At 45.7% G+C, this 18,076-nt stretch overlaps 1 protein-coding gene, 2 long non-coding RNA genes and 1 other non-coding gene across 4 annotated transcripts in view; 2 read left to right on the plus strand and 2 right to left on the minus strand.

The window, feature by feature from the left end:
- Positions 1–15,072, plus strand: part of LOC138972881 (uncharacterized) — a 35,638-nt gene extending 20,566 nt beyond the window's left edge. The window contains exon 2 of the long non-coding RNA XR_011457795.1: positions 14,827–15,072. This is a non-coding gene — a long non-coding RNA (uncharacterized lncRNA). The remainder of the gene's footprint in view (positions 1–14,826) is intronic.
- LOC138972882 (uncharacterized) overlaps positions 1–18,076 on the plus strand; it is a 189,318-nt gene that overhangs the window by 89,765 nt on the left and 81,477 nt on the right. The window lies entirely within an intron of this gene.
- LOC138972870 (HAUS augmin-like complex subunit 5) overlaps positions 1–18,076 on the minus strand; it is a 56,810-nt gene that overhangs the window by 17,618 nt on the left and 21,116 nt on the right. The window contains exons 12-16 of the mRNA XM_070345539.1: positions 16,509–16,671; positions 13,703–13,783; positions 10,005–10,150; positions 7,885–8,002; positions 2,167–2,308 (exon numbers count right to left, since the gene is read on the minus strand). Coding sequence (XP_070201640.1) covers positions 2,167–2,308; positions 7,885–8,002; positions 10,005–10,150; positions 13,703–13,783; positions 16,509–16,671 — 650 coding nt within the window. The remainder of the gene's footprint in view (positions 1–2,166; positions 2,309–7,884; positions 8,003–10,004; positions 10,151–13,702; positions 13,784–16,508; positions 16,672–18,076) is intronic.
- Positions 9,056–9,132, minus strand: Trnai-aau (transfer RNA isoleucine (anticodon AAU)). The gene has a single exon. It is a non-coding gene; the product is annotated as a tRNA-Ile (tRNA).

Raw genomic sequence — 18,076 nt, forward strand, 5'->3', positions numbered from 1 at the left:
AACTAATATATAAAATTATACACAAGGGAACTTTTGTCTACCTCCAACCTGTAAGTGCCATCACAAACACACACACATACAACTCTGTCAACACATAAACATGGCTTCAATGATTCCCCTTGACTCTCTATACACACAGGGGAACTGTTGTCTACTTCAACCTATAAGTGCCATCTTCCTTTCACACAAGCAACCATGCACCAAGGCATACACCGGTATCCCCCCCAACCCCCCCCCCCCCCCCCCCACCCACCCACCTACACATGGAACAATACAGATGGACTACCCCAAATACACATAGACAAGAAGATATATTCTAATTGATATCATATGAACATGTGTACACACCTAATTTATGCAATTACACACACACACACTCTCTCTCTCACACACACACACACACACACACACACACACACACACACACACACACACACACTCTCCACAACAACTCAATCTACCAACATGCTCACAATTCCTTGCCAGTTGGTGGACCTAAGCTCAAGTTTTGCACACTCTTGTGAAAGTACACACAACTGACCAAGACCTTGTACACCAGGTACCACTGTACTGTGACCAAGACTGTGTACACCAGGTACCACTGTACTGTGACCAAGACTGTGTACACCAGGTACCACTGTACTGTGACCAAGACTGTGTACACCAGGTACCACTGTACTGTGACCAAGACTGTGTACACCAGGTACCACTGTACTGTGACCAAGACTGTGTACACCAGGTACCACTGTACTGTGACCAAGACTGTGTACACCAGGTACCACTGTACTGTGACCAAGACTGTGTACACCAGGTACCACTGTACTGTGACCAAGACCGTGTACACCAGGTACCACTGTACCGTTTCAACCCAAATTCAGGATCACAAATAATCAACCAACCAAGTACCATCCAAACACATATTGTTAGCAAAAGGTGTGCAAGCAAAACCATGTAATTTGACAACATTTACACTTGAGGGTTTAGGGTAAGGGGATGGGTCGCTGGGGAGAGAATCACACAGGCTATTACAGTTTACACCAGTTTTGCACAAGTCAGTCAGTTTCAAAATGGTGACCATGTTATTGTTAAGTTTGTTAGGCAAAAAATAAAATAGGTCTGTTTATGGTAACCCGACCGACCCTATTTTTTTTTCGCGCGACCCTAGACTTTTTTTGGCATTTGGGGGGAAAAAAAAAATCAAAAAAAAATCTTGGTTTTTTTTGCAAAATAACGTAAAAATATGGTTTTTTGGAGAAAAAAAAAAAAAAAAAAAAATCCCGACCTACCGACCCTATTTGTTTTACCTATGTTACCGTAAACAGACCTATTTTTGGGGGGGCCTTAGCATAACACTGATTAGAAACCAAAGACATTGAATTAAGAATAAGAGTGACCAGAACAATAGCAGTCTCAGTTTTAAGCAAAGTGTGTGCACCTTTCCAAACAGTGTTATGATCTGAAATCAAGCGGATTATTAAATGATTACCTTCCACTATACTGGATACAACTCCTATTTAAAAGAAACATACAGCTACCATGAGGCAAGGAAGCAAAAAGAAATACATGCACCAGGAATGAGACAGCTACAGGCAGACAGAAAGATAGACGGATACAGTGTAGATACACACATACACACACAAAGGGTTGATAGCAACAAAGACCAAAGATGAAAGAAGTAAACCACCAGCTAGAAAACTGTACGCACGTATATACATATAAAAACACAAACACACACACACACAAAAACACACACAATCACACACTCATGCTACAACTATAAGCAACAAAGAAAATGACACATACCAATGAAAAGAAAATCAGTTTACAGCCTGCCTTTCTCTATTTTCAGCTAAATAAAGTCACAAGTTACAAAGCAAGACAACAACAAAGTCAAGGCAAGAAAACACCCAAGACCAGACAATATCCCATCTGTAATATTAGTATGTCTGTTTTAAAAAAAATCACCCAAGACTAGAGTGTATTCCCCTGTAATATTATCTATGTCAGTTATGAAAACATATCACCCAAGAGCAGACTATATCCCACCTGTAATATTATCTATGTCTGTTATGAAAAAATATCACCCAAGACTAGACTATATCCCACCTGTAATATTATCTATGTCTGTTATGAAAAAATATCACCCAAGAGCAGACTATATCCCACCTGAAATATTATCCATGTCTGTTTGCACACCACTGCTGAGTGTAACCTTGCTGCACTGTGACTGCAGGTTGTGGGTCAGCTCCTCGTTGTCTTGCTGCTCTTGTTTCAGTCGCTGGCAGTGCTGGAGGATACACTCTGCTGCCTACACATACCATGCCATACACAAATATAGAAATAACTTTCACAAGGAAACAGAGCGTGCGTGCGTGTGTGTGTGTGGGCTCCTCGTTGTCTTGCTGCTCCTGCTTCAGACGCTGGCAATGCTGGAGGATACACTTTGCTGCCGGCACAGGTAACGCCATACACAGTTACATACATACTGTACAATGAAACAGAGAGAGAGAGAGAGAGAGAGAGAAAGAGAGAGAGAGAGAGAGAGAGAGAAAGAGATAGTGAGTGTGTGTGTGTGTGGGCTCCTCGTTGTCTTGCTGTTCCTGTTTCACACAGTGCTGGAGAATACACTCTGCTGCCTGCACAGGCAACGACATCCACAGTTATGTAAATGACATTCACAAGGAAACACAGAGAGAGAGAGACAGAGAGACAGAGAGACAGAGAGAGAGAGAGAGAGAGAGAGAGAGAGAGAGAGAGAGAGAGAGAGAGAGAGAGAGAGAGAGAAAGAAATAATTGAATTGAACTTTAGTTTACAAGGATTAAGATTAAGAGAGAGATTGGTAGAGGGGAGAGAGAGAGAAAGAGAGAGAGAGAGAGAGACAGACCTGAACAGACGAACTGCACTGAACTGAACTGAACTTTTTTTTTACAAGAATTAAGATTTAAGGCTAAGCCTTTTCTTACCATCTGTCTTTAGGACGCACAAACACACTATAAAGAAAGGTTTTTTTTTGTTTAAAGTGGGGAACAAAAATGATGATGATAAAAGAGAGAGAGAATTCTTCTTCTTCTTCTTCTTCTTCGTACGACGGTTGTGTCAGACTCGGAATCTGGAGGATGCCATGAACATGGACGTTCTTTCCAGGTCCTCCAGTGCTCCCCACATTTTGGTCCTCAGATCTGTTGGGTCAGGCCATGTCTGGATCCGCAGTTGGTCGAGGAGGGGACATGCTTGGAGAACATGTTCTGGAGTCTGATCTCCCTCTCCACAGTCACATGTGGCAGACTCTGCTACACCTATCCTCCTTAGGTGTGCTTTGAGGCAGCAGTGTCCAGTGCGGAGGCGGAAGATGATAGCCTGCTCAGCACGGCTTAGGAGATGGAGGGGGTCTTTTTGTGGCTTGTAGCCAGAAGTTTTGTTGGTGAATTTCTCTTTCCATCTGTGTTTTATGAGGGTCTTTGCCTCTCGATATGACTGGCAGTGGTTTGGCTGTTCCATCTTGCTGCCATTCTTGGCGAGCTCGTCTGCCTTCTCGTTACCAGAGATTCCGCAGTGTGCTGGTATCCACTGAAGGACGACTGTGGACTTCCTGGCGAGGGTGCTGATCTGGTGCTTCAGCTCTTCCAAGCTCTGGTCTGTGTTGCTGGATTCGAGGGCTTGTAGTGCAGAGACTGAGTCGGTCAGGAAGACAGTGTTCTTTGGTGTTTCTTCCACTGAGTTGAGGAAGCTTGCTGCAAGGGAGAGCGCGTTGACCTCAGCTTTGAAATTGGAGCTGAGGGCTCCGCTTGGAGCTGACAGTGTTGTTGGGGGCTTCTTGGGCTGCAAGATGTATGCTCCGCTACCTCCATTCCTCGTTGCATCCTCTGCTGAGCCATCAGTGTAGGCAAGAGTCCACTTGCTGGCTGGATAGCGTTGGTGGATTTCGTCCAGCGCCAGGGCTCTCAGAGCGGCGTCACTTTGGTTCTGTTTGGAGGTGACGCCTGGAATGCTTGTTCTGATTTCCGCTCCTAGGCGTTGTGGAGTCCAATCTGTGCTGGTCAGAGGCTCACACTGGGTCGGGCTTGGAGTCAGAATGTCAGCATTGTTTCTCTGCTGCTCCTTTATCTGATGGTTCAGACTTTGGCGCTTGAGGCGGTTTTTGGTAAGTGCTTGGAGCTTGTCATGGAGTGGGTGGCTCTCGAGACGTTTCATCTTTTCTCCTTGGATGAGGAGTTTTTCTTCTCTTCTGGCTTCCAGGGGCTGAACTGACGCAGTCTTTTCCATTTCTGTAATGGGTGTCGTCTTCATTGCACCAAGTATAGTTCTGAGACCAAGGTTCTGTACCTTGTCTAGTCTGGTTTTGTTGGTCTTGGCTGCTGTGTTCCATGAGCTTGAAGCTGACAGTTCCTGTATAGACTTTCTTCAGGATTTTGGAGTTTGCACCCCATGTTGTGCCTGACAACTTTCTCATGAGGGCGAGCCTTTTGATGCCTCTGGATTCCATGTCCTCTATGTGTGGCTTCCAGGACAGGCGCCGGTCAAGCTTCACACCCAGGAAAGTTGGAGTGTCTACTTGGGGCAGGACAGTGTCACCCAGCTTGAGCTGAACTTTCTCCTTGGAGGTCGACAAGCTGAAGACAGTGGAGACGGTCTTGACTCGGTTGATTTCAAGTCCCCAGTCGTCAGTCCACTTCTTGATACTGTCGACGCTCTGTTGGAGTCTGTAGGCTGCTGTGGTGGTATGCTCTGAAGCGTGCCAGACTGCTAAGTCATCTGCGTGCAGCGTGCAGCGTGTTGGAAACCAGTCTGGGAATGGAGGTGGTGATGTCGTTGATATAGACAAGGAATAACGTAGGGGAGATAACTCCGCCCTGCGGCACGCCCTCTCTCATCTTGACGCTCACGCTTTCATGTCCATCAAGGAGAACCTTTGCCGATCTCTCGTGGAGGAACGACTTGATCCATCCGAACATCCGCCCTGTGATTCCAGCTTGGTGTATCTTCAGGAGCAAGCCCTCTCGCCACACTTTGTCAAAAGCAGCCGATAAATCGAAGAACACGCTCACCACTTTCTTCTTCTCCTGGAAGGCAGTCTCGATTTCCTGCGCTAGGAGAGCCAGCTGGTCTTCCGTGCTTCGATTCTTTCGGTAGCCTGTTTGGGTTGGGGTCAACATGCTGTTTGTCTCGAGGTGCCAGATCAGTCTTCTGTTGAGGATTCTCTCCATCAGCTTACCGAGGCAGCTGATCAAGCTGATGGGTCTGTAGCTCTTGGGGTCTTTCTTGTTCTTTCCCTTCTTGTGGATAGGGACTATGTGGGCTTTCTTCCACATGGCTGGTACTGTTGTTGATTTCCAGGACTCGTTGAAGAGCAGCAAAAGGGTTTTCTTGGCGATGGTTCCCATGTGTTTAAGCATGTCATTGCTGATTCCATCAGGGCCTGGGGCCTTCTTGCATTTCAGCGCCTTGATGGCGGCTTCCAGCTCGTCCAGACGGATGGGATCGTACATGCAGCTGCTGTTGGCGCCCTTCTCTGAGGGTTGTCGGATGGCTTCTCGGACTGCTTTTGTTCTGTCTCTTGGCAACTTGACTGTACTGGTTTCCTGGTACATGTTGGCAAGAGTGTTGGCTGCTTTTTTCCCTGTTTGAAGCTCTCCATCGAGTTCTAGGACTGTTTGTTTTCTTTCCTGGACATCATCGTTGAGAGTGTGTGCGAGCTGCCACAGTTTTGTTGTGTCCTTTTCCATGTTGAGAGACTGGGTTTTCTCGTGCCAACTGTTGCGAAGCTGCTGGAGCTTCTCTCTGGTGAATTCTGCTCTGGCTCTGTTGTGGGCTGTGACGTTTTCATCAGTAGGGTTGAGTTCCATGGCTTCTCTGGCGGAGCTGAGCATGTCATGGAGTTGTTGTAGGTGGGAGTTCCATCCTGGTTTGTAATTCTTTCTGGAGCCTCTCGGAATTGAGTTTTTCGCTGCCTTCAAGACAGCTTGACAGAAGAGTTCAGCATGTTGGTTCAGGTTCTGGTCTTTGAAGTCCAGTTTCCTGCAGTTTTTGTCCAGTAGTTGTTGGAACATCCCCCATTTGGCCTTCTTGTAGTTCCATCTTGGTGTTTGCTTTTGGGTGGTGGTGTTTCTCTCTTCGTTCATGTTGAGAATGACAGGCTTGTGGTCACTTCCCCCCAACTGCGAACTCACTTCCCGTGTGGTGATCTGGGCAACATCGTCCGTGGCGATGGCAAGATCAGGGCTACTAGTGGTTCGCCAAGCTCTGGAGTAGTAAGTGCACGGGTCATCTGGTTGGTTGAGAAGAGTCAGTTGGTTGGTGAGCATCCAGTCTTCTACCTCCTCACCCTTACTGTCGATCTGTCGATAGCCCCAACTCGGGGAGTGACTATTGAAGTCGCCCGTGATGAGACAACGATCGGGGAGAATCGGTATGTTGTGAGGATCAAGCTGCTTGGCTGGTGGGGAATAGACGTTGAAGATGGCAAGGGGCTTCTTCCCGGCAAGGAGACAGACTCCTAGGCACTCTGTGGCACCATCCTGGGATCGATAAATCTCCGCTGCGGCCATCGAGTTTTTGACGAGAATGATAACACCACCTTTGTGTCCTGATGCTCTGTCATGTCGAAAAGTTTCATACCCTCGAATGGAGAAACGGTGACTGCTGTTCAGATGTGTTTCCTGCATGCAGCAAACATCAATATTTTGTTGCTTCAGAAAATTCTGAAGGTCAATTTTCTTGTTCCTCACCCCCTCAGCATTCCAGTGCATGACTTTGATCTGGTAGCCGGTAGCTCTACTCCGCCCATCCCCGGCCACGTCAGATGGGTGGGAGTCGCCAGTCGCATTGGGTGGGCCCCTTTGAGGCTGAAGGCCCGGCACCGTCTTCACCTGGCTGCGATCCATGAAGACGACACCATCACGTTGATTCGTTGATGACACAACCATTTGTCGAGGATAGCGTAGGCACCCGGTCTGCTCCCCGCCTAAAAAAGGCCAGTGCCGTTCCGTCTTCGAGGGACTGCGTGGGTTTCATTTCGGAGTTTTCCTTCTCCTAGACAAGTTTCCTTCCATGGATGATGAGCCTCCTCTACCCTCGTTTTGAATTCAGAGTGGTCTTCTCTTAGGATAGCTGCCTGCCAGGGTTGACGAGCCTATCCTGCCCGGCTATTTGACCCATAGCTGGAGGTTGGTTCGTGGGCACCTGGGCGTTTCCACACACCGGTGGGCCCGCATGCCGCACGTCTAGGGGCCAACCTCCTCCGAGTCCTTGTAGTCTAGCCTGGGGCCTTGCGGTACCCAGTTTACGCCTGTCGCCGCGATGGAGGCACTACATAGGGCTTGTTGTGGAGAGGTTATTGTACTGGCAGGAGAGACTGACGCATTCTGCTCTCTTTTCGCATTGTCCTAAAAAGGACAGACGGTGCTAGCCAGCGGTGAGGGCTGAAAGCGAGAAGTGACAAGCACAAGACACTTCGCCAACACACTAGACACGTCACACAACCGTTTGGCAGGCAGAGAGAGAATTGAATTGAATTGAACTTTATTTAACAAGAATTAAGATTTAAGGCTACGCCTTTTCTATACATTGAAGTTACAAGGTTATTCAGAGAGAGAGAGAGAGAGAGAGAGAGAGAGAGAGAGTGAGAGAGAGAGAGAGTGAGAGAGGGAGATAGAGAGAGAGAGAGAGAGAAAGAGAGAGAGAGAGAAAGAGAGAGAGAGAAAGAGAGAGAGAGAGAGAGAGAGAGAGAGAGAGAGAGCAAAATTTACAAAAAATAGAAACATTTATCTTCTGGAATCCTTCAATCAGGCTATGGAAGGCCGTCAATCCCCAATGACAACCTCAGCTTTTCAAATGGAAGCCTATCAATGTGTAATAAAATTGCTATTCTTGTTTTAAATAAATACCTTGTACGGTGGGAAGTGTAGATGAGTCAGTGAGGCATGCAGCGGTTGTCGCACGCTGATGGCGGTGGGGTGGCTGCTGTGGTGGATGGACAGGTCCAGCAGACTGCACTTGGTTTCACTGTCACAACACACACACTATGCAAAATGCACTGCTCACAACACACACACTATACAAAATGCACTGCTCACAACATACACACCAAACAAAATGCACTGCTCACAACACACACACTATACAAAATGCACTGCTCACAACACACACACTATACAAAATGCACTGCTCACAACACACACACTATACAAAATGCACTGCTCACAACACACACACCATTAAAAAGGCACTGCTCACAACACACACACTATACAAAATGCACTGCTCACAACATACACACCATACAAAATGCACTGCTCACAACACACACACTATACAAAATGCACTGCTCACAACATACAGTCAAGCCTGTCTGGTGGTCGCTATGGTAAGGTGATTTATATTGAAAAACAGACGGGCGCAACGACTTGGTGGATAAGATGCAGGCCTCCTAACCGAAAGCTAGAGTGTTCAATCTTGGCCGCGTCTGGTTAAGAGGGAGATGCCTCCCATCTCCGAGGTCAATTTATGTGCAGACCTGCTAGTGCCTTATCCCCCTTTGTCAGTGGGTCTTCGATGCAAACGACGATTTCATTGGGGTTGCAAACCACGCTGCTATCCTTGTTCCGTTCTGTTTGTAGACGACTTCTTTGGCACCAAGGGTTTATCTAGCAGTTTAAAGCGCGTCCCCTCCCCCCCCCCATGATCACTGATGGGCTGTTCTTTGTCACCAACATTAATGATTCTGGATGTCCATTTCCATTAGTTACCGACACCTGGCTTTTTCTTGGTTCTTCGTGGTTTTTCATGTTGGAACGCTCAACAAACTGCTGGGCATAGCAGGGACGAGTTTGTTTGTTTGTTTGCTTAACGCCCAGCCGACCACGAAGGGCCATATCAGGGCGGTGCTGCTTTGACATTTAACGTGCGCCACACACAAGACAGAAGTCGCAGCACAGGCTTCATGTCTCACCCAGTCACATTATTCTGACACCGGACCAACCAGTCCTAGCACTAACCCCATAATGCCAGACGCCAGGCGGAGCAGCCACTAGATTTCCAATTTTAAAGTCTTAGGTATGACCCGGCCGGGGTTCGAACCCACGACCTCCCGCTCATTGGGCGGACGCCTTACCACTAGGCCAACCGTGCCGGTCAGGGGCGAGTAAAAATGAAGTGGCATAGTAGAAACAGTCAGGCAGCTCGCCCAGTTGGTCAGTGAAAATTCTGGTCAAAAGCAAAACAACTTTCAGTTGTATCATCGATTTTCAAAGGCATATGAACACTGCAGAGGTAGGGACTTCAGTCGTCTGCAAAAAATGCCACCATTTTCTAATGAAACGAGAACAAGGCTCCTATCTGAGTTGCACTTCTGACGAGGCTGTTTCAACTTTCGCTACAGATTCCGAAGAATAACCCAAAGACTGATGCCAAAAGGAAGGAAGAAATTAAAAAGTATGAGAATGAGAAATGAGATTGATCATGCGTAGTGGTCGGACTAGTTCGATGAAGGTGGTTTTTATTTTGTCAAACATGTCCAGGAACACAGAGAGCAAATTCCTCAAGTAGGACAAAATCAAATCACACAAAACAGATACCTGACATATTCGAGTGCAACTTGTACGAAAACCATTGCAAAATAAAGCCAGACAAGATACCAGTTGGGAAAGTCCCTTCTATGCTGACCGCAACCCGGTTGACTATCGTATCACATCTATTTTGTGTATTTATATCTGACAGTCATCATTTTAAAGTGTGTGGTATGTACCTGGCTAATGAAATTTGCGGCAGTCTAGTGAATTTCTTGAAGTTACTTCTTCTTCTTCGTTCATGGGCTTAGACTCCCACCTTCACTCATCTTTTTAGCACGAGTGGATGTTTACAAGTATAACCGTTTTTACCCCTTGAAATTACTCAATTCAAAATGTTGAGATCTGGCCATCCCTGCACAGCTACATGCATAGAATATAACCTCCGCTTTGCAACTGGAAAAAAAGTGTTGTGTATGCTATGAGGAACATGTTCTCACCTGTCCAGGTAGAGGTAGGCCAGGTAGGGCAGAGAGAGGGAGGAGAACTTGTCCCCCTCCTGTGTGACGGAGCCCTTCAGTTCTGATACCACCGTGAATGTCTCTGGCTGGTGGCTGGGGATGGACCGCCCTATGTACTCTGTCGCCTGTAGTATACAAGTGTGTGTATTAGTTCTGACACCACTGTGTATGTCTCTGGCTGGGGATGGACCGTCCTATGTACTCTGTCGCCTGTAGTATACAAGTGTGTGTATTAGTTCTGACACCACTGTGTATGTCTCTGTCTGGGGATGGACCGTCCTATGTACTCTGTCGCCTGTAGTATACAAGTGTGTGTATTAGTTCTGACACCACCGTGTATGTCTCTGGCTAGGGATGGACCGTCCTATGTACTCTGTTGCTTGTAGTATACAAGTGTGTGTGTTAGTTCTGACACCACTGTGTATGTCTCTGTCTGGGGATGGACCGTCCTATGTACTCTGTCGCCTGTAGTATACAAGTGTGTGTATTAGTTCTGACACCACTGTGTATGTCTCTGGCTGGGGATGGACCGCCCTATGTACTCTGTCACCTGTAGTATACATGTGTGTATTAGTTCTGACACCACTGTGTATGTCTCTGGCTAGGGATGGACCGTCCTATGTACTCTGTCGCCTGTAGTATACACGTGTGTGTGTTAGTTCAGACACCACCATGTATGTCTCTGGCTGGGAATGGACCGTCCTATGTACTCTGTCGCCTGTAGTATACAAGTGTGTGTATTAGTTCTGACACCACTGTGTATGTCTCTGTCTGGGGATGGACCGTCCTATGTACTCTGTCGCCTGTAGTATACAAGTGTGTGTGTTAGTTCAGACACCACCATGTATGTCTCTGGCTGGGAATGGACCGCCCTATGTACTCTGTCACCTGTAGTATACATGTGTGTGTGTTAGTTCAGACACCACCTGTACGTCTTTGGCTGGTGGCTGGGAATGGACCGCCCTATGTACTCTGTCACCTGTAGTATACATGTGTGTGTGTGTGTGTTAGTTCAGACACCATCTGTACGTCTTTGGCTGGTGGCTGGGAATGGACCGCCCTATGTACTCTGTCGCCTGTAGTATACATGTGTGTGTGTGTGTTAGTTCAGACACCACCTGTACGTCTCTGGCTGGTGGCTGGGGATGGACCGCCCTATGTACTCTGTTGCCTGTAGTATACAAGTGTGTGTGTTAGTTCAGACACCACCATGTATGTCTCTGGCTGGGAATGGACCGCCCTATGTACTCTGTCGCCTGTAGTATACATGTGTGTGTGTGTGTGTTAGTTCAGACACCACCTGTACGTCCCTGGCTGGTGGCTGGGAATGGACCGCCCTATGTACTCTGTCACCTGTAGTATACATGTGTGTGTGTGTGTTAGTTCAGACACCACCTGTACGTCTCTGGCTGGTGGCTGGGAATGGACCGCCCTATGTACTCTGTCACCTGTAGTATACATGTGTGTGTGTGTGTTAGTTCAGACACCACCTGTACGTCTTTGGCTGGTGGCTGGGAATGGACCGTCCTATGTACTCTGTCGCCTGTAGTATACATGTGTGTGTGTGTGTTAGTTCAGACACCACCTGTACGTCTCTGGCTGGTGGCTGGGAATGGACCGCCCTATGTACTCTGTCGCCTGTAGTATACATGTGTGTGTGTGTGTGTTAGTTCAGACACCACCTGTACGTCTCTGGCTGGTGGCAGGGAATGGACCGCCCTATGTACTCTGTCACCTGCAGTATACATGTGTGTGGCGAGTGTCAGTCATGCCAGACAGTAGTCTCTTATTCTGTGTGAGCACATTGCAGTTTGCATGCATGGTAATGTGTGTTTGTTTGTTTGTTTGTGTGTGTGTGTGTGTGTGTGTGTGTGTGTGTGTGTGTGTGTGTGTGTGTGTGTGTGTGTGTGCATATTAGTATGTGTCTAAAACCTCTCAAACTGTGTTTCATGCATGGTAATGTGTGTGTGTGTGTGTTTATGTGTGTGTGTGCATGCATGAGTGGGTATGTATATGTGTGTGTGTGTGTGTGTGTGTGTGTGTGTGTGTGTTTATGTGTGTGTGTGCATGCATGAGTGGGTATGTATATGTGTATGTGTGTGTGTGTGTGTGTGTGTGTGTGTGTGTGTGTGTGTGTGTGTGTGTGTGTGTGTGTGTGTGTGTGTGTGTGTGTGTGTGTGTGTGCGCATGAGTGGGTAGTGTATGTGTGTGTTCATGCTAGAGAAAAACAGAGAGAAAAAGACTGCAAACTACAATCAGTTCAGCAAACACTATGGATGTGGTGATGATAAAGGTTTGGAACAGTTGCACGATAGCTTTGTATTTCTTACAAAGTCTCTTTTCCCCTTTCACTCATTTTACAAAGGATGCACATCAATTCAAATACACCCGCCACCTGTACAGCTCTGAAAGTCCAATAAATGGTGTACTCGCCTTTGGCTAGTGACTCTGAAAATGTATTAGCCAGAGAGCAAACTTTACTAGCCAAATCAACAATTTGTTTCACCAACTTTACTCGCATTTGTCGAGTAGATGAAAATATGTACTCGCCAGTTACATGTTTCTACTCGCCATGGCAAGTAAAATACTTGCCACTTTCAGGCCTGCTGTACTTTGCATATATCCAGTGATGTACATTTTTCTAGCAGCCTTCAGGACAATTGTCCTGAAGACTGAAAATCAATAGGACACAGTGTCCTGAGATTGCAATTTCAATAGGACAAAAACACGACTCGTAAAACCGCATTTAAAAAGATTTTTCAGTTTAAATTCTTCCACCTTCCGCGACTGTCATGACTAGATACTCAAAGGATTGAATCACATTTCAAAGTTATTTGAACAGTTGTCGGGTTTTTTTCACTGCCCATCTGTCGACAATGTTTTTCAGGTAGGCATCTGACCGTTCTGCGGGTCCCTCAAGTTTTGCTTTCAGGATCATGTCCTGGGTTTTGACACACAATCGGTTTCTTCGAGCCGTGCACACCAAGTTCTGTGCACTGAATCCTCTCTCAACGCCGATTTATTGCTGAGCCAATGAATGCACTCGAGGCACCATATGGGTTCGGTTTACTTTTTTTCTTCTTGATCCAACTTGAGAATAAATTAATTCAAAGAATCAGATCCCATATGGTGCCTCGTTCACTCAACAAACTGGTCACACGCAGTGCATACTTTCGCTTGGCAAAACCGAAACCAGCTTTCCTCACGCAGTGTTTACTTTCGCTTGGCAAACCCGAAACAAGCTTTCCTCTTGAAAATTGAACAGTCCGCATGTCCGCTTCATTGTCAAAAACGATCGGACCCTTGACCACTTCTTCTGTAGGTTAATCGGACCTGTGTCCTGCTGGGGTTAAAGCTATAGGTCCTGGGGAAATTGGATCGGTCAGAGACCGGAGACCGACTAAAATGTACATCACTGTATATCAGGCCTGGGAATGAATAAAAGTGATTTGGGCGTACTGACTGGAAAATGTTGCGCTTTAAGCATTTTTAAGGGCACACGGAGGCTCTTTTCTTACACAATTAGAAAAGGACTTCGTCGTATTTACGACGAAAGGCGTATCATTCCCAAGCCTGATATATTACAGGAGCAAAATGTGTAGGATAGATATATTCATTCTTGCACACAACACACACATACGTTAAATACAAACTTCTTTGCAAAATGTTTCACATACTTCAAACTGTTGTGCATATAGGCGTGATTTGGCGCCTGAGTTCTGCTTGGCAACCACTTGAATCAGGCTCTGCTTGGCATTCTGTCAAAACCAAAGCTTGTGATGATCACAACACTTGTACTGAATCAAATAACCAAAGGGAAGTAAGCGCTCTAAATGCATACAACATGTGTAATGGAGTAAGCGAGAGTTATACGGAACCTTTCTCCTGGCACCTGAGATAAGGCACACAAAAAAAAAATAGGTGTGGTTACGGTAACATAGCCCCAAAAAATAGGGTAGGTAGGTAGGCAATCACTTTTTTTTTAAAACTTTTTTTTCTAATGTGTACAAATTAAACCTACTTGACAGGGAAATAAGTGTGCGACACGGGCGCTTTCGCTTTCATTGCGTTTTTTGCACTCTTATTTTTTTTATTTTTTTTTGACAAATGTAATAAAAAGTTATAGGATCGGCCCCTAAAAATAGGGTAGGTCGGGTTACTGTAACCACACCTATTTTTTTTTTAGGCCTAATACCAAGCATTGAAATGAACAAGCGACTTTCAACCTCAAAAGGTTTGTTTGAGATTAACACTCAAACTAATCGTGCAATATATTTGACTGTACCAGCATTGAAGTAATGACATTTTTAGCAGCAAACCAAAGGAACAGAGTAAAAGACAAGATGGTGTCTACAATATTGTTGTTATCATGTTTGCAAGACACTAGTCTCCTTTTTGAAGGTGTATAAAGCGTATCTCAGATTTGTTGTATATCTTTCTTTCCTTTTGAGTGGGGTGCGGAGGGCGTGTGAAGAAAGAGAAGGGGGTGGGATGGGGAAGGGGGGAGGGGGCAGCTGACAGGAGGGAAACTCAGGTTGTTCAACTGTATTTTCAAATTGTGTGTGTTTGTGTGCATGCTTGTGCGTCTCAGTGTGTGTTTGTGTTTGTGTGTGTGTGTGTGTGTGAGTATGAGAATGAGAGAGAGAGAGAGAGAGAGAGAGCGAGAGAGAGAGAGAGTGAGAGAGCAAGAGAGAGAGAGAGAGAGAGAGAGAGAGAGAGAGAAAGAGAGAGAGAGAGAGAGAGAGAGAGAGAGAGAGAGAGAGAGAGAGAGAGAGAGAGAGAGAGAGAGAGAGAGAGAGAGAGACATGGGTGAAAGCTATGAAAATCAAATTGACTGAAAATTTTTTGAGGCAGGGGTCCAGGGGCCGCCCAGGCCCTGGCGGGGTACGGGGCAGGGCCCCGTTAGGGGGTCCAGGGGGGCAATGCCCCCCGGCCGAAAACGAATTTTTGCATTATACATTGTGATTTTGTGGCCTTTCCTGGCAAAAAAATACACTTTTTGTCACTATCATGCAGGTCAAAAAAATACCTTCAGATTCTAATGATATGGTAAAAAGGGTAAACAAAATCAAAACAATTCACAGAAGTAATAATTTTTCTTTTGTATCTTTTCACACTGGCATCTTCCAACACAACGACACAATTGATAACAATTAACATTGACAACAGCCAATTACTAAATGAAATAGAAACTGAACAACTGAAATAAAAGTTCAAAATATTTAATTATAAGAAGCAAACATTGCCAGACAGGCATTGAAATAAATGATGAAACAGAATGTCACACATGCAAACAGCATGATGTAGCACTGCACAAAATAGCAACTAAGCAGTAGCATCTCTTATAGTGCAAAGTTCTCAAGGAAAAGCACTTGAGTTTCAAGCACCAAACTTATCACACACAGTTTTAGTTTCATGAACTCCAACCAGTCCCATCGCCTTTGTTGGCTAGACCAGCATCAATAAGATCTGTCCATGCGTTTTCCGCAGAAATCATGTCACCACTTCGTAATGCCTGCCAAAACGCGAGAACTTTTTTTTTTATCGTGATGCAGAGCGAATCCGAAAGCGAAGAAACCTCACCTACGGGGTTTACCGCATAGCAGTTCGAAAACGCGTTCCGCTTATAAAAAAAAAAAAAAAATTTTTTTTTTTTTTTTTTAATAAAAATTGCGGATTGACGGAATTTCCGTCAGACTTATTTTCAGATTGACGGATTTCAGTCAATTGACGGGCTACTTTCACCCATGGAGAGAGAGAGAGAGAGAGGGCGGGGGGGTTGATTTGTTCTTCACGGGGGTATGCAGTACCTTGGCATGTACCTGTGAAATTAACTCACAGTAATAAGGCTGATATGTCGACCAAAAGAGTGGGATTCCCTGTAGGTGGAGTTCCTGTAGAGGGATTGCCTGTATACAGGGAATCCCACAGGTTGGAGTTTTTCAATAAAACTTACAAACCATACTCGAATTTCTAATTATCATAAAAGATCGAAAAACATCAAATTCTACTGATGTCGCTAAGCATCACGTGACTTTCAGCGATATCAGCGAAACACTACAGGAACTAGACCCTGTGGGATTCCCTGTATATAGGAAATCCCCCTACAGGAACTCCACCTACAGGGAATCCCACTCTTTTGGTCGACATAGGCCACATCAGCAGTAATAAGGGGTGCTCACTCTCGCCACATTTTCTCAAGATCTAATATCTTTGCATTTTGATCTCCTCAAACAAAGATACTATTCTGCAAGTATCAACACAAAGCAACCAGCAAACAAAGATACTATTCTGCAAGTATCAACACAAAGCAACCAGCAAACAAACAAAACCATGTTTCCTCCGAAAGCGGAGTATGGCTGCCTAAATGGCGGGGGAAAACGATGAGAAACGTACAAATCCACTTGTACTAAAACACAAGTGTACGTAGGAGTTTCAGCCCATGAACGCAGAAGAAGAAACAAAACTATAAGCACAACTCACAGCCAGAAGCTGGAAGTCCTGAATCTTTTGGTGCAGTGTGAGCAGGGCGTCCCTCTGAGCCTGACCAGCGGCCACTTTCTCCCTCAACGTCTCTGCCTGCTGTCGGTACACATCCTTCGCCGTCCTGTCCCCCGTCACGTCCAACTGACACTGCACCAGAGTGCTGTCATAACATGAATAAATTATGTACAGTTTTTCGTAAGGCACCCCTCATTACACAGAACAACTGTGCTAGAGACAAAAATGAATAAGTTTAGGTCAGGCACCAGTTATGGCACTACACAAGTGTGCTACAAGCACAAGTGGACTGGGTGGCCGAGTGGTAACGCACTTGCGCTCGGAAGCGAGAGGTTGCGAGTTCGACCCTGGGTCAGGGCGTTAGCAATTTTCTCCCCCCTTTCCTAACCTAGGTGGTGGGTTCAAGTGCTAGTCTTTCGGATGAGACGAAAAACCGAGGTTCCTTCGTGTACACTACATTGGGGTGTGCACGTCAAAGATCCCACGATTGACAAAAGGGTATTTCCTGGCAAAATTGTATAGGCATAGATAAAAAAAATTCCACCAAAATACCCGTGTGACTTGGAATAATAAGCCGTGAAAAGTAGGATATGCGCCTAAATGGCTGCGATCTGCTGGTCGATGTGAATGCGTGATGTATTGTGTAAAAAAATCCATCTCACACGGCATAAATAGATCCCTGCGCCTTGAGTCCAAGTCTGGAGATAAGACTTCAAATAATAATAACAATGTCAGGACTCCACTGGAAGGGCAAATATTAATGTATGATTCAGGTTAGGTCTGTGATTATGTCAACATTAAAATAAGTGAATAAGCATAAAGCATACTGCATGACAAGTGACTCTTACATCATACAGCTTAGAGCTGAAGGGAAATAGCAAGCAAAACAACGGCATGGTTGAGCTGGAAAAAAAAGACCGTCTTTTGAGTCCTTCGATCAAAATACAAATTGATTATTTTCTGTTAATTGTTTGTTCTTGTAAGAATTTAAGTAGAATTGTTTTAACCCAGGTGCATGTGGCTTTGTATTGCCTGGAGTTCATGAGCTGTGTCCCTATAGATCCTACAAGACTAGCATTGCCTGTAAAGTCTAGAAAAGTAACCTTTGTCACTTTAAATATTTTTATATATATGGTTCTGGCATGGGAACAGGAAATCATCAAAAAGGAGGACAATAATGCGGGGTGCGGGTGCCGCTATAGGCCCCTGCCAGTGGGTCAGGGGCAACGCCCCCCGAAGCTGAGGGTTTTGGGCATTTTCCACACCTAAAACGTGCACCAGGAGACACCATAACTTTACAAAACAGTGCACTTGAAGCTACAGTAATTTCTCACCAATGTGTTCAGAATCGTTAACAGAGAGCTCCACTGTGTGTTCTTTTTTGACTTTGCCTATCGTCAACCAGATCGAAGTCTTCACTCTCTCCTCAAGCCAACCAAAATTCCATTTGTTTTTCACACTTGAGTCGATTTCGGCCGCAAGGGCCTTTTCGCTTTTCATAATTCGTCGATGCATGGTGACCAAAATGGCGCGTGGTCTAGAAACTGCAC

The sequence above is a fragment of the Littorina saxatilis genome, linkage group LG8, assembly GCF_037325665.1.
Source record: "Littorina saxatilis isolate snail1 linkage group LG8, US_GU_Lsax_2.0, whole genome shotgun sequence".
NCBI classification, from domain to species: Eukaryota; Metazoa; Mollusca; class Gastropoda; order Littorinimorpha; family Littorinidae; genus Littorina; species Littorina saxatilis.